The sequence below is a fragment of the Gavialis gangeticus genome, unplaced genomic scaffold (assembly GCF_001723915.1).
Source record: "Gavialis gangeticus isolate Ggan-Ray unplaced genomic scaffold, GavGan_comp1, whole genome shotgun sequence".
Taxonomy (NCBI): Eukaryota; Metazoa; Chordata; order Crocodylia; family Gavialidae; genus Gavialis; species Gavialis gangeticus.
The window spans coordinates 92752924-92770793 of record NW_017729031.1 but is presented as its reverse complement, the minus strand read 5'-3'; the positions used below and the strand labels follow the sequence as shown (position 1 = coordinate 92770793).

Below are 17870 nucleotides of genomic sequence, written 5' to 3'. Positions count from 1 at the left end.
ACACAGCCACACTCTCTCAGCCCCCCCACCCCCCGAGCTTCCCCTTAATTCACACCCTGCATACAACATGCCTCTTTGTCTCACACAACTCCTTTCTTTCAGATCACAATTGCTACTTTTCAATTTTTTCATATGCTTATATCTGACTGACTCATAGATTCTGTACACTAATGGCATCTGATGAAGTCAGCTTGGGATTTATATTATTTAGTTAGTCTGTGAAGGTACATATCTACCTTGCCTTCGTACAGATTCTAGTCATACACTGTGGTCCTGTACAATATACCTTACAGAGCCGATTTAACTCCCAGCTAGACAACTAAATGATCCAGCAAAGCAATAACTTCTCAAATAACAGCATGCACACAATGCCATCAGAAAAAATATTTCTAACTGCAAAGGGCCTCCTGGATTAATTTCTAGTCATGTTACCATCTCAAACTCACAGAAGCAGTCCCCCTCTATGTCCTTTCATCTCTCTAAGGACTTTTATATAGCAACAAGACTCCCCAGCAGTCTTATTGTGTGTATGCTGAAAGGACTTTAAAACTGGGCACTGACAGAAGCACATGGAAATATTATCAACAGGCTGCGAGGTTTGTTTGGAAGTTTTTTGGTGGGGGAGGTTTGGATTGGGACGATTCATGAAAAGTGCAAAATCTGAACCCTCACCATGTGAACCTTTCCTTTCTGGTAGAAGAACCATACTGCACCAATGACCCTTTCCTATGAGGCTGCAGAACAAGAAGTTTCAGGTATGTATGATATGATGTTAGGATTAGCTGGAAAACTGAGTTGAAGGAAGGAGGGCAAAGGGGGAAGCCAGCTTTATCCAAACAACACAAAACAAGCATCAGGTGGATGCTTATCAGGGTTCCTACTAAAAACAAACACATGAGCAGAGGCTGGGTTTTGCCACAAAGGAAAGAGGTCAGAGGCTCCAGACAGGTGGTCTTCTCTGTGAAACGAATCCACCTTTGCAGAATCTGTCAGGAAGCAAAGAAACCACCAATGTATTTTTACAACAAAAGGGTGGGGAAAGGCTTTGCAAATGATGTTTTACAAGAAAAAGAAATCAACAACAGAAATATTTTCATGTTCTTTTCTCCTTTCCTTTGAGAAAATGCAATTATTGCCCTGCCCAGCCTATAAAAAAGGGCCAAAAATTATTCTGAGAATCTCCAAGAAAGGGTCCAGCTACTTGGAACAAAATGCCAACAACAAGCCATGTCCAGAATTCAATCTCTTGTTCTCTTTAATTCACAGTTTTAATCATGGTTGCACCTCCCAAGCCCTGTTCAGCTAGAAAGAGGTGCCATTTGGCATATTTCATTTCTACTGCTCTTAAAATAAACAAAAAACCCTCATACATGTGTGCTTTCCTCTTGGAAAGTGGAAATCATTTGTAGTTAGCTCTTGCCAATGGATCAAGAAAATGGCAGCATTAAACCACAAATAACTCTTAGATTGGAGTACAGCATCGACATTTCAGGGATTTAAATTGGGTGGCCATGCTTATACCATAACATTGATCATATTAGTGGCCTTGAGGATAACTGGAGCTCAGCAAAAATTTTTTGGAGGAGTATTTATTCACCAAAAAACTTCAGTTTGAGAGCAGCCAAAACCATTTAAGAATTTCAGTTGAATTTAATGAATAGTATTAGCAAGGCAGAAAAACAATTGGAAAGATTAAAAAACAAAATTCTAAACCTGTTCGATTTTGAGTGCTAAATTCACAAGGAGACTTAGATGCATTTGCAAAATCAAGGAGGAGGAGCTGATAGCCTTCTACTCTATGGTCCCTCTTCTAAAAGACCCAACCTCAAGGTCCTAACCTGAATCAGTCAATGGTCTTTCATATATCAGCAGAGTACCCCTACCCACTGTGCTAAAATGCCACCTCCTCTCCCAAGGTCTACAACTGACATTTTAAGTCCTAAAACTTTTTTTTTTTAATTTGCCCACTAAACCAAAAGATCAGTTAGTAATACAGCCTTTTTTATAAATTCTCTGAGAGTGTCAAACCAGTTCAGCTTTGCACTGAAGCTGGCACAAAAGAGTGCTTTAATTACACTCTTAAACCAGGCTGCTGGCTTGGAATTTAGTAGATAACCCAAGGTGATTCAATTTTATCTACATCAAAAACCCATCCTGCATCTTAATTTTGTCAGGATAGGACACTCTACATTTCTAATTAGGTTCTCCCCCAAAACCGGTCCCTGAAGTGTAGATGGGGCTGAAGAGAAACATGGAACTACCATCCATGTAAACAGGAACAAGGGGTGTGCATCCACATGAGACGCTTCTGCGGAGTTGCCCAATTAACTCCACAGTAAAGCATCACCAATCTACATGAGCAGTGCTATTAGGCCAGAGTATTAACTCCACCATAGGTTAGTACTGCCAGATACAAGTACTATCCTACACCAGAGTTACTTACTCCACCACAACGGATGTGTAGACACTAACTGGGGCACAAAACATTGGCAGACTGACTCCCCCCCCAAGTCCTCTGCCAGCTAAGGCTGTGCCACCCTGACTTCATGTGCTGTGGTCTTGGGTGCATGTATAAATGCTGTGCCTGGGAGCAATAAACTCCAGCCCAAACTATGCCAAAGTTTATTGTGTTGCATTAATATTCACATGCAGATGCACCCAGGGTGCCTATAGCAGAGGACAGCTCATCAAAAGGGCAAGACTATGAACTAGGTGGTTCTTAGATAAATCCAATGAACTGTAAATGAAAAGCAACTGCAGCAAGTCTCTAAATGGAAAGAGCGATAAAGGGTAATGCAAATGAAAACTAAGAGCCCTCAAATGAAGAGATGGATAAGCAAGGTGAGGAGCAGAAGATGAACTTCTAAGTCAGGGGTAAACAACAGCTCAAAGCAGGAATTAAACATGTATTTACAAGCAATGAGATGCTTTCACGGTATGGTATGAATCTCAGGGTTGGGAAATAGCATTAGAATGGATCAGCTGGACAAGAATGCTGATGCGATGGGAGGAGTGGCAGAAACTGTGAGAAGTTTAATGTAAATACTTGAAATACATTGACAAGCTCTTTAGTTGGTCAAAACATTAAAATTATGCAAAACAGCCCTCCACTTTTTCCCTTTGGATTTTAAAATGTCAAAACTCGACACTATCAAAACTCTACATTCCAAAAATTTCAAACAGCTTTTTGAGGCAGCAAGATGGTCACTGAATTGGAGTCACTGGCCTGATGCAGGAGGTCAGGTCATAATGGTCCCTTTTAACCTTCAATTATACATTAATTGGTTATTTTAATTATGTTTATTTATTATCTATATTAAAAGGCAGCACCTAGGGGCACTGACAGACATGGAAAAAAAAAAAAAAAAAAGGATAAAACAGCATTTTACCAGAAGAGGGAACATGTTAGTGTGACCCAGCTCCCTAGTGTCTGTACAGATTGGGCACTTCAGCTGGGCTTTTTGGCACTTTTATCTAAAGCTGATTCAATCAGTACCAAAGGCCCTGCTAAAATGTGAAATCTATACAGATGTTGGGCAAGCCAAGTTAAACTAATGTGATGCCTCTTCTGGGCACATGTGCACTCAAGCTGAAAGTAAAGCACTGCTTGTTTGTTTTTTGTCACATCTGTAAGCAGCATAGGAATGCTAGAAGCACCCCAGTCCTGGCCCAGGACTTCCAATGTGCTTAGCACTGCACATGGAGGGCAAAAAGGAGAAAATAACAGATCCCCCTTGCTCCATTTTTTTTTAAAACAAGAGTGTTTGGGGCAAATGCTCAAGTAGAATAAATTGCCTTTAGCCTCTCTGAAGCTAGTTGCTGACTTCAATACACCTTTGACATTTTCCATCATGCCCCTGTATCTTAACTGTCTGATACAGAATATTGCACGCACCATCTGAACACCCCACAAAGCAAAACAGGGGATAAAAAGGACTTAACATAACTGATACCACAACTGTCTCAGGAGCTCAGTTTAACTTAACCTGTACAATAAAGGAACACTGTTGGAATGAGCCTAACATGCATTGGGAATGCAGCACCAAAGTGTTTCAAAATTTTTACAGAATAAGCTTTCTTGTGAAAGACTGGCCCAGAAAGCACATTTTCAGTGCATGACAAAGAGCGTGTTTGCCAGATCAACAGCCTGTTGCTACGTAATTATCTAAAGGCTATAAAGCATTATGCAGATTAGGTTTAGTGCCTGACTCCTGGGCTAAGTACAGACAGTCAAAAACCCTGAGGTTGAATCAATTCAAACTAGGCTGCTTCCTATAAGCTGCATAGGTTGAACGGATAACCAACTGAACCGATGTTTGGTTTTTAATTGGGAAAAGCAGGGGAAAGTCTTCACTGACTCGGGCTGGGAGGGTGGGCACAGGGGGCACCAGAGCACGTCTCCCAGACTGTTGGCTATTGCCAGCCCAGCCAAGTGTCCCCAGCCCCATACTGTCCCCCCACAGGAGGTTCAGGAGCCCTGTGTCCAGGGGCTGACCCACCTTGGGGGAGCCTCCCCCACTGGTTTCCCCCAGCCTGCATTCCCAAGCCCTGGCAGCCCTAGGGAGCTGAGGAGAATCCCCCCCCACCCCTCCCTTCCCAGATGCTGCTTGCTTCAGTGGCTGCCACAGGAGGGAGGAAGAAGTCCTCCTGGGCCAGGTGCCTGCCCATGCAGCCCAGAATGGGGGCACTGGGGAGCCCCTGCCTTGTGAGGCTTCCCCCCACCCCAGCCCAGGGTCCCCCAGCCTGGGGCAGCCCCAGGGAGCTGAAGGGGATTCTTTCCCTCCACAATCCCTTGCCTTAGCTGCTGTGAGTCTCAGGGATAGCTCAAGGAGTGGAGGGAAATTCCCCTGATCCCCTGCATTAGTTTTGCCTCAGACTCACAGCAGCTAAGGCAAAATCAGCTGCGGAGGAACAGGAGAATTTCCCTCTGCTCCCTGAAGCTGCCTGAAACTGGCAGGGACTAGGGCAAGGTCTGGGAGGGGAAGAATTCCCTTGGCTCCCTTGGGCTGCCCTGGGCTGTGGGGGGCCCTAAAGGCAGGGGCAGGCACCCAACCCAGAGGACTTCTTCTCCTTCCTTTCTGTGGCAGCCACTGAAGCAATCAGCAGCTGGGAAGGGGGAGGGGAGAGGGCTACCATAAAGGCTTCCCCCCCCACACCTGCTGTATAGGGTCTGGGGGTCTGTTCCCCATTCCTATGGGCTGACGGACACAGACAGGCAGCAGGCTAAGAAGCAGAGGGGTAAAGCAGTCCCTGCTCCACTGGAGAAGACAGCATAGTCCAGGACTGCAAAGCATCCTGGGATGCTGGGGGACTGTGAGTTAACTTGAAGGAGGACAGGATGGGATCTGGGACAGAAGTTCCATAACCCAGTTTGACCAAAATCAGTTAAGTCTGATGCTATATCCAACCAGGCTTATCTTAAACCAATTTTGGTCATTTTGAAAGCGGTTTATGTGCACTGAACTTCTGTTCTGTTACAGGTTTAAGCCAGTTTCCAATCACTTAAACCAGTGCATGTATAACTTCTGTCCCTGGCCTCAGATGAGCAGGTGATAGTTCCATTTAGAAGTTTATCTGATCAGGATCATGCTTGTTTGCTACCTGATCAGGGTTTAGAAAAATATCTGGTTCTTGGAAACATTAACAGGGAATGTCAGGATTTGGAAAACAGTCAGTCTGACCCTAGATATGGATGTGGCAATCTGTCCCTGATACCCTAGAGATCTTCACAGCTCAGCTCACACTTGTGAGGGACAGAGCTCTTCAAAGCTCACTACAGTTGATCTTGCACACAGAAACTTGACGATACATGCTATCTGGGGTTTTAAAAGGAGAGTCTAAACACACCTGACACCCAGCTTCTTCCTCTTGTATCCTGTATCAGAGAGAAGAAAGGTTTGCTGGATTCCCTTCTGCCTCTCCCCATTAGGACTGCTGCTTCAACAGAGCAGAACTCCACACTGAGTGTCCTTTGCTTCTGCATTTCTGTGTGTATCATGACAGGGCTGGCTAATCAGTCACTAGCTATACTTGACTAGAAACAGGAGTACTATACTCTTTCTAGTACTATACTCTCTCTTCCCCTAAGAGAGTCACAAACTAGAGAAGGAGACCATATATCACAACAGTATTAAAAATCCCTTCTTAGCTTGGTAAAAACAAGCCCTTCACACTGCTGCATATGCATTCATATTCCATCAGCATCTTATTCCTTTCAGCTTGCTGAACATTGTCATTGGCAAGAGTTTTACTCTCCACAGCCATATTAGGGGAAAAAGGTTTGGGTCAAACCAGTATAAAAATGTTCCTTTGATGGTGAAATATGACCACATAAATGTGCAAGGGCATGATATCAAATGTGCATCATAACTACGTGATGCAACCCTGTTTTGGGAACATGAAACAATCTTTCTGCAGAGAACGCAGAAATTCTACTGTGCAGAAATCCCAGCATCTCTCCACAGCCAAACTTTTAACTACAAAGCACAAACTGTCTGTACAGTAACTCAGACAAACTCTCTATTGCAAAAGAAGTGATAAGTAGGTGAGAGAACTGGTTACTACTTTTGGTAGTTTAAATGGAGAGATTTTCTACTGATTTAGACAATGGAAATATTAAAGATTTACAGATCATGCATACTAAAACTTTCCCAGTTAGAAAATCATCTTGCTACATCTAAATTCCTGTAGTGCACCTCTTATATCAGGGCAGTGGTTTACATAGCTGTTCATAAAATGTAGATATAAAAATATCTTTTCCTTTTTTCCTGGCCTAGTCCAAGGGCCTAGAAAATTAAACCAAAAAAAGAAATTGTAGATTTTTTTCTAAGACCAATTCAGTAAAGGATACAGAGTGATCCCAAAAAAGAAAAACAGTTCCAAGGTTACAAAACACTGCACTGTAACCTCTGTCTATTTTTCCATTCTCTTTGTGGCAGTCTACAGACTTATGTGAAATGGAAACAGGATGTAATTTGTTTTCAATTGGGCCCTTTATAACAACATGGTAATTCAACGTAGACCAAACTAGCCGTAATGATCTTGTCCAGAACTGGTTTGGGATTTCTCTTCCTGCACAAAATTTCAACTTTTCATCAATAAAACAGAAATGAAATTTATTTTCTTTCTGGGTGAAATAATCAGACAGTTTTAATTTTCCAGTGAAATAACCATGTTTTCAAGGGAAACAGACATTTTCCGTGATAACTCTCACTTAGCTGTAATTCAATTTTCCATTAAAAAACCCATTTTGACAGGAAATTATCAGCTATTCCTAGCCAAGATATGAATAAAGGATCACAAGTCATTCTGCTGGTTTTCAAATCAAAATGGATTCCAACACAGCTCTCCCAAAGTCCTAGTGAAAAATGACAATTTGTTTTGAAGTAGGCCACTCACATTCAGTTACCATCCTATAAAACATCCTTCTACCTGACCACCATTTAGAACTATGGAATCTTACACTGAAGGGAGACAAGTCCTAAGCAAACTTTACAAAATAGCATACATCACAATAACATATGCACATAGAGGAAGGCTTTTCAGGATTACTCAGCACTGCTCCCATTGGCCTGCTCCCATGACAGTCAGTGCTTTAGCTGCAGCATCAATGAGGAGCAGATCTAAGCCAAAGTTGTAAAAATATTCCTTTTATATTTAAACATATTAAAGAATTCAAGTTAGAGAAGGGCCATGACTAAATCACCCTTGGTCTTCCTAAGTTTTGACATCATTATCATCTCAGATACATAAACAGGACTAGATGTGTTACTGCACATTGCTTTGCTTTACTACACATTGGTTTGCCTGTGCTTTGTCAAATTAGATGCAAGGACAAAACATCATTCTATGTGCACATCACCATCAAGAGCATAGGGAATGCAACAGAAGCATGCCTCTCCCTGCTACCAGCTTCAGACTGCCATTTCCTCCTCCAGTGAAAAAGCACCTAAGGTCCTGCTTATGAAACTATTTACATCAACATATGCTCACAGTGCTCCCCCTCCACCCAAATTTTCCCCACAAGAACTGCAGGCTAGAACTCAGTCCACTTAACCTCATTGTGATTACCAATGCATGAAAAGTGGGGACTTGAATTTCCCTGGTTTACTGATTCCAGTGATCTAGCTCAGTTCAATTTTTAAAGGACGGAAAGAAGTGAGGAAAGAGAAAAGGAAGAGGCAAGGTGAGCTGGGTTCTGGCTTGCACTTCTGGTGGGAAATGTTTAGGGGGCTCATTTTGAACATATGCTGATGTCAATTATTGCTGTAAATAGTTTCATAAGCATGACAGATGGTAGTAATGGTGGGATCTCAAGACTGCCTACCCAGTACTATGGCTGAGAATTCAGCATACAAGCAGCTTTCCAAGACAAGGGTTGCAGAATTGTGTGATGAATGTGATGTAACCTTTGAAAGGGCAAAGAAGACTACGTACAGTCTCAAAGCCAGAGGCTTGGCCCTTGTGAAGCCATGCCAGGGCTGGCTTCTGGGGGGTTTCTCAGGACAGCAAGACCAAATAACTCTGTTTCTTGGGGAGTCCCCCAGCAGAGCTCTCCCCCCTGCTCCCAGAAGCAATCCTGATTTCAGGGCAATGGTCTGTCCTTCCTTATAGCTCCTTTTCTAATCTTCAGTGGCATCTCACTCTGGTACAAGTTTCATTCAGAAATGTGATGCTAACCAGCACAGAGGAAGACAAGAGGACAGTACATGAACTCCTCCAAACACCATAGGGGCAGGAAGGCCTTCCAGTTTCAACAGAGCAGCTTATGTGAAATATTCAGTCTGACACTCACCCACAAAATAGCTTTTCACCTTCAGGTACCCCACAATGAGACGAAGGATGGAGAGTTTATCCAGCCTTGCCTGAACATCCTCAGGGAAGGGCAGCAAGCTGGTCAGTTTGTTCAGTTCTTGGTTAAGGCGGTCCCGATGCCGCTTGGATGGGTTAGACTTCACACCTTCAGGAGGTGGCAGCTTGGGGCTAGCAAAGGAGAGAAAAATATAAATAAAAAGGGAGCAAACAGAGTAAGAGCTACATTCTTTGCTGCTAACTCATTTCCAAACACCATTTGAGCTCCAATATAATTGCAAAAACAGACTTAGCCATCTGTTTCAAGAAAACAAGGTATAATGGCAGAAAGAGATGGTGTAGTTCACACTGTGGGACCAAGTCCTGATCTGGGTCCTACACAGTTTTTGCTATAGACCCTTGGCAAGCTTGCTTTTAGAAAAAGCTATTGGGAAGTTGTTTTCCAAGGTAGATTTCAGTCATGAACCCCACACCTCATAAAGGGGTCTCCCAAGGCACCAGTAAATATAGGGGGGTCTTCTCATTGGAAGGAAAAGGGTCAAACTCATAGTTTCATAGTTAGTAGGGTTGGAAGGGACCTAAGCAGATCATCAAGTCCGACCCCCTGCCATGGCAGGAAAGAGTACTGGGGTCAAACGACCCCAGCAAGGTGATTGTCTAGCCTTGTCTTAAAGACCCCCAGGCCAGGAGCCAGCATCACTTCACTTTGGAACTCATGATGACATGCCTAAGAAAAACTTCACCACAAAGACTGTACTGAGCACAGGATGGGCAGGTAACCACCAAACATGAGAACCTCCAGCTAGCAGCAGAAGCGGTCAAAGCAGGGACTTCAGCACGCAGGAGAACAGGGTAAAATGGAGCCTGGCTAGGACAACATCTCCCACCATCCTGCTGAACCCAATTCAGATCAAGGAGATCCCAGCCACATGCTCAAATATTAGGACCCATGCAATGCTTCCTGCTTTCCTCTCCCTCTGTCATCGGGTCTTGGGGAAGATTCCAGAGAAGAGTCTGCCAGAGACCCCAACTCACAGGAGCAGAAGCAACCCAATCAGGGCTTTAGGGCAGTAAGAGACTTTGCAACACTTTTTACTGGACTTGCTCTGCCCCACACTAATAGGCTGTTTACTCCACAGCTTCTGGTCCCCTACCCTGTCACCCTCACTGGCTTCCCTTTTGTTTCCATTTAGCTAATACCCTCTTAATTAAAGCCAGAAAAAATAATGGCACTAACATGGTACTTGTTGTCATCACACAGTTGACTATGCTGGTGGGCTCTGCCCATTCCTCATTCTGAGTCTGTTTTGCCTATTTAGATAGTAAGCTTGGAGCGCAGACCGTCTCTTAGTCTATGTACAGACAGTGCCTTGTTCTTGGGTGGGCTGTTGCCAGTACTGCGGCAACAAGAATAAAGATCCAAGACACTTGTATTTGAACAACTCTTTAAACAGTGAACTCCACTAAAATGAAGTTCAACATATTGGAGCTAGACAGGCAGACTATAAAAAATGAATGCCCCTTTCTTAACATCCTTTATATCTTACAAGCACTGAAGATCTTCTGACAATAAATCCGCATGGAAGTCAACAGAAGCACTTGTGCATTGAGGAGTAATGCACAAGTGCTACTCATGCTATTCAGCATGAATAAAGGCACTAGAGTTTAAGTAACACCAACCACAAGTATTTTATAAATCATAAGAGTGTCTTAAAGATCAGGAGATATTTTTATATTAGAATTTGGGGTGGGGGAGGGGAGAGGGGGAAGATACAGGGAGTGGGGTAAGCACAACTGTATTTGCCTTCTAGTTTCTGAATCTTTAGGATGCATTTGGCTCACTTTTTCAAGCTAGCATACCAATACGGGACTGATGTTCCTAGACAGTACCACAGTACAAATGTATAACAAAAAACAAACAAACATAAAATTATGCTTAGAAAAGCTGAGGTTTCTACATAATCATGTGCCTTCCAGAATAAATGCTTTAAAAAAAACACAACCCAGATATATCAAGAACTTGCAGTACTGAAATGTGAAGGAACAGGTAACAGAATCCTGGTCCCACTACATTCAGTGGGAGTTTTGTTACCGATTTCACCGGGGCCAGGATTTTACCTACTATTCACTGGACTGGGTTTCCTTGCTGACTAATGATTTTTTGGTTTTCAAAAGGAGATTGGAGCCTGGCACTCCCACAGACACATAACCTCCCCCTATTAGATAATCTTTGGGATGGCTCAACTCATATTACTGTAATGTGTTTTATCCCATTGGAAACTCAGTGTACCTCAGTCAATCCTGCAGGTACCCTTGCTGTTTTATGTGGTTTCAGCCAACAAGATCTGCCAGTATATAAAGGCAATTTATTAATTGTTAATCTAATATTATTGCCAAGTGTCAGTGGGCAGTAGTGATTCTATGAATGAGGGGGAAATCTGTATTAAATGTGACACAATGAGGCAACTGTTGGATCTCCATTTCAGCAAGTAACTGAAAATACTTCTAAGCAGAGACGGAAAATTATGGCAATATCCATGAAAAATTCTATTTATGTCCTGCTTTGTAATGATAGCCTCTGGAAATATATACCCTACTTCTCACAGAGGCTGAATACAGTCATTGCCAAACTTGCCTGTACATGCTATGTATAACAGATTGGCAGCCGTAGTTTCATGTATTCCACATGAGAGGCTGCCTAAACACTTCTAAAATCATGTGGACATCCTTTGAAAGAAAAAAGTAAAAGATGTTTTAATTAGAAGATTAAGTGCTTCATAATTAAGCGTACTTCAGAGAATCCATCACGTACACTGAAGAATCTGTTCACTTAATCTCAGTAGAGATGGGAATAAGAGACACAAAAAATGCACTATAATATTTTTAACCCCAGCCTTTTAGTTAGGAGTGATAAAAAATAGTCCAAATTTAGTACATGGAACAAGATTTTTGTTTCCTTGTTATTCAAAAATAACCTAGGATAATCCAGAAAGAAGAAAAAACAAGGAAAAATAGTATTTTTCCATGTAAAAATAAAAGAAAACCACCATTACTAAACCATATTCTCTTTAAATGATATCTTCACATGGGATGTATGACTGGGTTGCTTTATATTACATAGTATAGTCACTAGGTATGTTTGCTATATAGAGTGCCAAGTATCTAGTAAACATGGGAGTCAAGTATCAAACAGCAGAAACCTGCTTAAGTCAATAGTTTATCGCCATCTTCTTTAATAGCTGCTTCTTAAACAAGAAGATCAGTGCTTCCAAATCTCTTAGGAGCTGCCATACTTGGTTAGACCAACAGTTCATCTAGCCCAGTATCCCATTCCTGATGGTGACAGAAATGAACACTCCTGAAAGAGGTGGATAGACTCGAGTGACTGTTCATTACCCTCCCTGGTATCCACCATTTCAAGACAAAATTGCTCCATGGGTGAACACTACTTAACTGAAAGATAGATTGGTTCCTCCCCCCAGCTCCCAACACCACCCGTTTCTTCTTAAATGGGGTCAGAAACTAGCTTACAGACATACAATGAAGTTATGCTTCCACATGGACTACAACTTTGAAAAAAGCAAGAAAAAGGATCCTTCCCCTTTTTAAAAAGATGTTGCTACTTCCCCAGACCTGAAGAATGGCACTTTATACCCAAAAGCTTGTCTCATGGCAATCTCAACTATTCAGTTGGCCCAATAAAAGGTATTGATCATTTTAAAGAAAAACACAAACCTTGCTTCTCACATAGTTCCTGGAACATCATGGCTACTACAATACTCTGACCCTATTAATTCCTGTGAACAAATACCTTGACATAAGGCCTGCTCCTCAATTAAGGCAAAAGAAACTGATTATTTTTCATTCATAGCTGAAGTTCCTTCCAGGAGACACAGCCTGAAAGGAAATGGACTGCAGTAATCAAAACTCTATCCTTAGAAACAATAACGCATCAATACATCAAAACAGCAGGAATCTTTTGGTGACTGTGCTACCGTGTGTGAAGGTGCAAAACCTCTTGAAAAATCCAGACCAAGTGACAGGGGCCTGACTGGTAGCACAGCCTGGGCTAACTGCCTCGTGGGGCACACCTGCCTGGAGTTTTGACTGGCAGGCCTAACCCAGCTAATAACTCCAGCTGGTCACATCTGGGCCTCCTGACTGGCTGGGAGAGCAGCTTCTCCCTTTACCTCCAGCCGTAGCAACATGCTCCAGGCCAGCAACAGTTCTGACCAAGATGAGCCTCTGTATTCCTGTGCTCTCTGGCTTTCCCGCTTACTGACCCTGCTGCGCCCTGTTCTTGGACTTCAGTCTGTGGGAGTTTCCTTGAATTTGGCACCTTGACAAGCTATTCCCAGGCACTGACCCTGACCATGTTCTGGACTCTGCCCCTGGATTTCTCTCTGGTTTGGTAACTTGCTCTCACTTCCCTGAACCTTGACCCAGTCAGTATTTTGGACTCTGTCCTAGGGTTTCTCCCTTGGACCTGGGAGCTTTGTTCCCAACCCTGACTTAGCCCATGTTTTAGACTACATCTCTGGCTTCTGCCTTCTCTCACTGGCCTAACCACTAGGCAAGTTTGCCTACAACCCCAGACCATTGCACAAAGCTTGAGAATGCTCTGGAGAGGAATCTGTTGCAAAGTCATCAAGATACAGGGAAGCATAAGAAAGAGAAAACAAAACTTATCTTAGGGCGAAGGCTTAAGATGACGACCTCTACAAGAGCTCCCACTTTACCGTGTCAGGTTCAATATCCAGAGTGCTTCAAGGTTGTACTTAATGGATGAGAAAACTGTGTACAGGGGCTGGATCCAAATGAATTTTCAACTGCCACGTGGATATAGGAATCTGAAAGGTGGGGAGCATGTAGTGGAGAGCTCACTGGCATAGGAGAGAGACCAGTGGCAGAGATCAGAGCTCTCAGTGGCAAAGAGCTCCCGGCACATGCACTATGCAGATGAATGAGTTGAGGGAGTGACAATATCACTGCATTCCCCCCACCCCAACCTTGATCAGCAACTAGGCACTGTGAAAATTTTAAGAGAAGGAGCAGAGATTCAGCTTAGCTGGATGGCTTACTGTGAAGTAATTTACAGTATACTCCAAGGGGGTTCCTTGGTTATCAATTCTAACAGCTTCACAGCCCCTTTGCAGACTGTCCTGCTTTATGTCCAAAACACTTGTCCTCTCCTAGTTGTGGAAGGATAGGTCAGGTCAAAGCCTGCTTGCCCTCTTTGCTGATGTGAGATGTGCACAACTCCAGGTAAGGTGAGCTCTTTTGAGAAAGGGCACCAAACATGTCACATGGTACCTTATATTTACTGCCAGTTGGTCCAGCATTTTGAACCAGCAGCCTTAGGGAAGAGGGAATATTCTTAATAAATTGCCAGTCCCCAGACACAACCAGTCAGTCCTCTTGGATTTGGTTTCCACAGTCTGCCCAAACTTGAAAATTCAGATTCAAAGAGGAGTTTAATACACCAGCCTATATGTTCTGAACCTGATTTAGTTAAACAGCTGCTCATTTTTCTGAAACCCAATCCTTGCATCATCTGTTCCTGCACAAAAACAGCTCTTATTCTAAGCCAGCGATACTTTCTGGATCTGATTCTCCATTGCTAGGGAGCTACCAAATTCATAATTGCACAATTTTTGTGGAAACCATGAATTCAAATGGGGTCCACAAAAAAAAAATGGTGGGCTCACTGTAAAAAACAAACAACCAAACAAAAAACTTACCTGCAAGCAGAGGAAAAAGGTGAGAAGCCATGTAGTCATGGGGGTGGGAGATGGCAGGAAGGGCAGGGGACCAATGGCAGAAGGCACAGGCAGGGTGGAGGGCAGAGGGCAAAAGTCAGGGCAGGGGAGAGCATGTTGGGCAGGGAGGCTGCACAAGCAGCTGGACTGTGGTCATGGGCGGCTTTGGCAGAGAGCCTGAAGACTGCAAGTGGCTGCAACGGGGTTTGCAGACTCCCAACACAGCTCATTGCACATGTGCACCTACTGCTGGCAACAAGCTATGCCAGGGTTCTGCAGACCCTGGTGCAGCCACTTTTAGCCTTCTGGCTGCTCACTGCAACCAGCCCAGGATCATGGTTCAGCTTGAGCATGACCCTAAACTGCAGTTTAATTACCCTGATTAAGTCTGGGGAGCCATTAATCCAAGCTTAATAATGTATGAATTAATGGTTTAAGCAAGGTAATTAAGCCATGATTTTAGGTCATTTGGCAATCTGCAGGGAGGGGCAGGACTGCCAGGGCCCCTCAGCCAGAGGCATGGGGGGACCTGTCACACTCAGCCCACATGGGGATCTATCCATGAAATCAGCTGGCCAGCTCCTCATGTGGGGTAGACCCCTTATCCATTGCTCTCCCCTTGCAGTGCAGGTTAGAAAGAGCAGAAGTGACTTGCCTTAAGATGTAAAGAAACAGATTCATGCCTGATATCTGCCAGCCTCTTACTACACTATATTGTATACCCTAATGAAAGATGTCTTGCATGGAAAAGTTTGTCTAAATTTATTCCAACCATGCAGCTGGTGCAATAAAAGCTCTCACCCTCAAAAAAAAACCTTGCCTCTCTCATTATTCCTGGACCATCATGATTACATCACTCTAACACTACCATATGCCCTTCAGTAACTCCCTAAGAAAGTGCTAAATTGCTTTCGAACTGCCCTATTTGACTCAAAGTTATATAACAACAGCCACTTTTGGAGAAAAACAAAACTAACTCTCATCATAGAATCATTGCCATGAATAGAGACAGTAACATCAGGTTACACTTAAAGGTTTTGCAACCTATTAGACTCCCACTTCTCAATACATGCATGAATGTAAGCACTGCAGGTTGCATAAGAGTGCTACCACACATCACAAGTAAAGAACCACTGAACGTCACTTCCCCGTAATTCTGAAAAAAAGGATCACTGCTAGAATCAAGAAACCAAGATCATCCTTCAGACTATGCTGCTTTGCTGTGGTACCTCTCTCTCAACACCTGCCGACAGCCCCTGGGTAGTTAGCCCTTTGCTTTATAAAGAAAATTGTACAGTCATCCTGAATAAAATGTTCCCACCTCCCCCTTCCTCCAAATTAAGAGCAAAACAAAACAACACAAAACAACTCATCCTGCTTGCTGAGCCAAACAAGTAAATAAATACGAGGGTTGACGATGGCCTTGAGCACAGAATTTATTAATTCTGAGCTGACACAGAGTCGTGTGTGGTCCTGCTGTCCAGAAAAAATTTCAGGACTGGAGTCTAAACTCTCAAGAACGGCAAAATGGGATGTTCTTTTCTAATTCTGTGCCGCTTCCTTGATTTTTTTAAAAGCAAGTAAACGAATGAAAACAAATCATCAAAGCATCCAGCCTGAGCCCTGCCAGCTTACAAAGAACAGCAAAACTTCCCTGCCTCACACACATTTCCACTTTAGTAAGCCTCTCCTCACAGCATGCCCCTGCAATCAAAACACCAGCGTTATTTTGGATCAGGCTGGGAGGGAAAGTGGATTCCAAAGCCAAGTGCTATTCATGCACTAAGTAGTGAGATCACTTGCACCCATCTATATAGTATTGGTTAGCAATACAGAGCTTTTGATCCAATCAGTATTGCTGCAACAGTGGAACAGATGCACATACATGAATGACATTCTTACCTCCTGGCACTATACTCCAGCCAGGATACTTGTCTCCTGATTCCCCTAGCCCTCCAAACACAGTCCCTTAACAGGGGCAGGCTTGAAACATTTTTGTTTTAACATGGAATCGCTATGTGGGAAAGGCTGAGAACCTCTCGTATAAATGTATTTGACCCACTTTATTATAGTCTTTTTCTAGGCACCCTATCTACTAGTGCCCTGAACAGTCCCGTGGCCCAGCAGCGCATGCATCACACTGACACGTGCCCTGTTAGCCATTGTATCTCTTGCATGTATATTCCTTGTAATGTCTCAGCATGCGACTTCTTAAATCCTATATATTTCATCCCAATTTGCCTGCTGTCTGTGTTGTCCATCTCCCATGCCTTTCTCTAGGGCAGGGGCTGGAAAGCCTGGGACAAGAAGGCCAAAAAAGTTCTTTGGGTAAATGTGGTATCTTTTATTAGACTAAGTAAACAGTTTAGTTGGTCTAATAAAAGATATTGGATTTACCCAAAGAACCTTTTCCGTTTATGTCCTTAAACCAACACGGCTACAACCAATGCCCCTAGGACAAGAATGGTGTTTAATGGGGCCCCACTTGCAGGACAGCCTGAGAGCAGCTCACAGGGGCATCACTGCCAAACTACTTTGATCCAATGCTGCAAACTTCCATGAGGGACTTCTCATTTCATTGGAGACTTCAGGAAAGGGGAAGCTTACTTGGAAAAGAAAAAAAAAAGAGGGAGCAAGGGGGAATATTCCTTCCCAAACAAGGAAACAACTCTGGCTCTTTCCTGGGAGCTGAGAAGGGAGCAAACTTGATTAACCTGAACTTTGTGCCTGGCTTCGACCAACACAGGGTAGCAGAGGGAGGAGGCAAGGCAGAAATCGTACCCATAGCAATGTGTGTTTTTTTGGGATCCTGTCACAAGCACTCACGGCTGGGGCAGGTGTTTTAGGAGTCAGAGAGCCAAAGGCAGTCAGGGACCCGCCAGGTTTGGAGGGGAGAAGTCCTTTGGAGATCTCCAAGATCTGCTCTCGTGGGAGAAACCAGGGGATTGGAAGACACCCCTGCAAATGCCCAGAGCCAGGAGATGACCTGCGTGTGTCAAAAGGGGCTAGATCCAGGGGAGAGGGAAAGCACCCCCCACCCAACCTTTGTAGCAAAGCAAGGCTGGAAGGACTGAGCCCTGCCTGCCTTCAGATAGACCCCAGCCCACCTCCAACATGTAGGCACCTACAGAGGTTGGGTGTGCATGTGTGAGAGACTGGCTACAAGCCCGAGTGTGTGTGTGTGTGTGTGTGTGTTTTGCACGCACCTTTTCTGCACCGGCTTCTTCCTCCTCTTCACGGCGTAGCCGCCGCCCGCGGGCAGCATCGCGGCGCTGCCGGGCGCTCGCTCCGTCCGTCCGT

At 43.8% G+C, this 17870-nt stretch overlaps 1 protein-coding gene across 1 annotated transcript in view; it reads right to left on the bottom strand.

Moving 5' to 3' along the window:
* LOC109301966 (aryl hydrocarbon receptor-like) overlaps nucleotides 1-17864 on the bottom strand; it is a 146800-nt gene extending 128936 nt beyond the window's left edge. Inside the window, exons 1-2 of the mRNA XM_019523381.1 lie at nucleotides 17777-17864; nucleotides 8795-8982 (exon numbers count right to left, since the gene is read on the bottom strand). Coding sequence (XP_019378926.1) covers nucleotides 8795-8982; nucleotides 17777-17835 — 247 coding nt within the window. The 5' untranslated portion in view covers nucleotides 17836-17864. The remainder of the gene's footprint in view (nucleotides 1-8794; nucleotides 8983-17776) is intronic.
* Nucleotides 17865-17870: the final 6 nt, after the last annotated feature.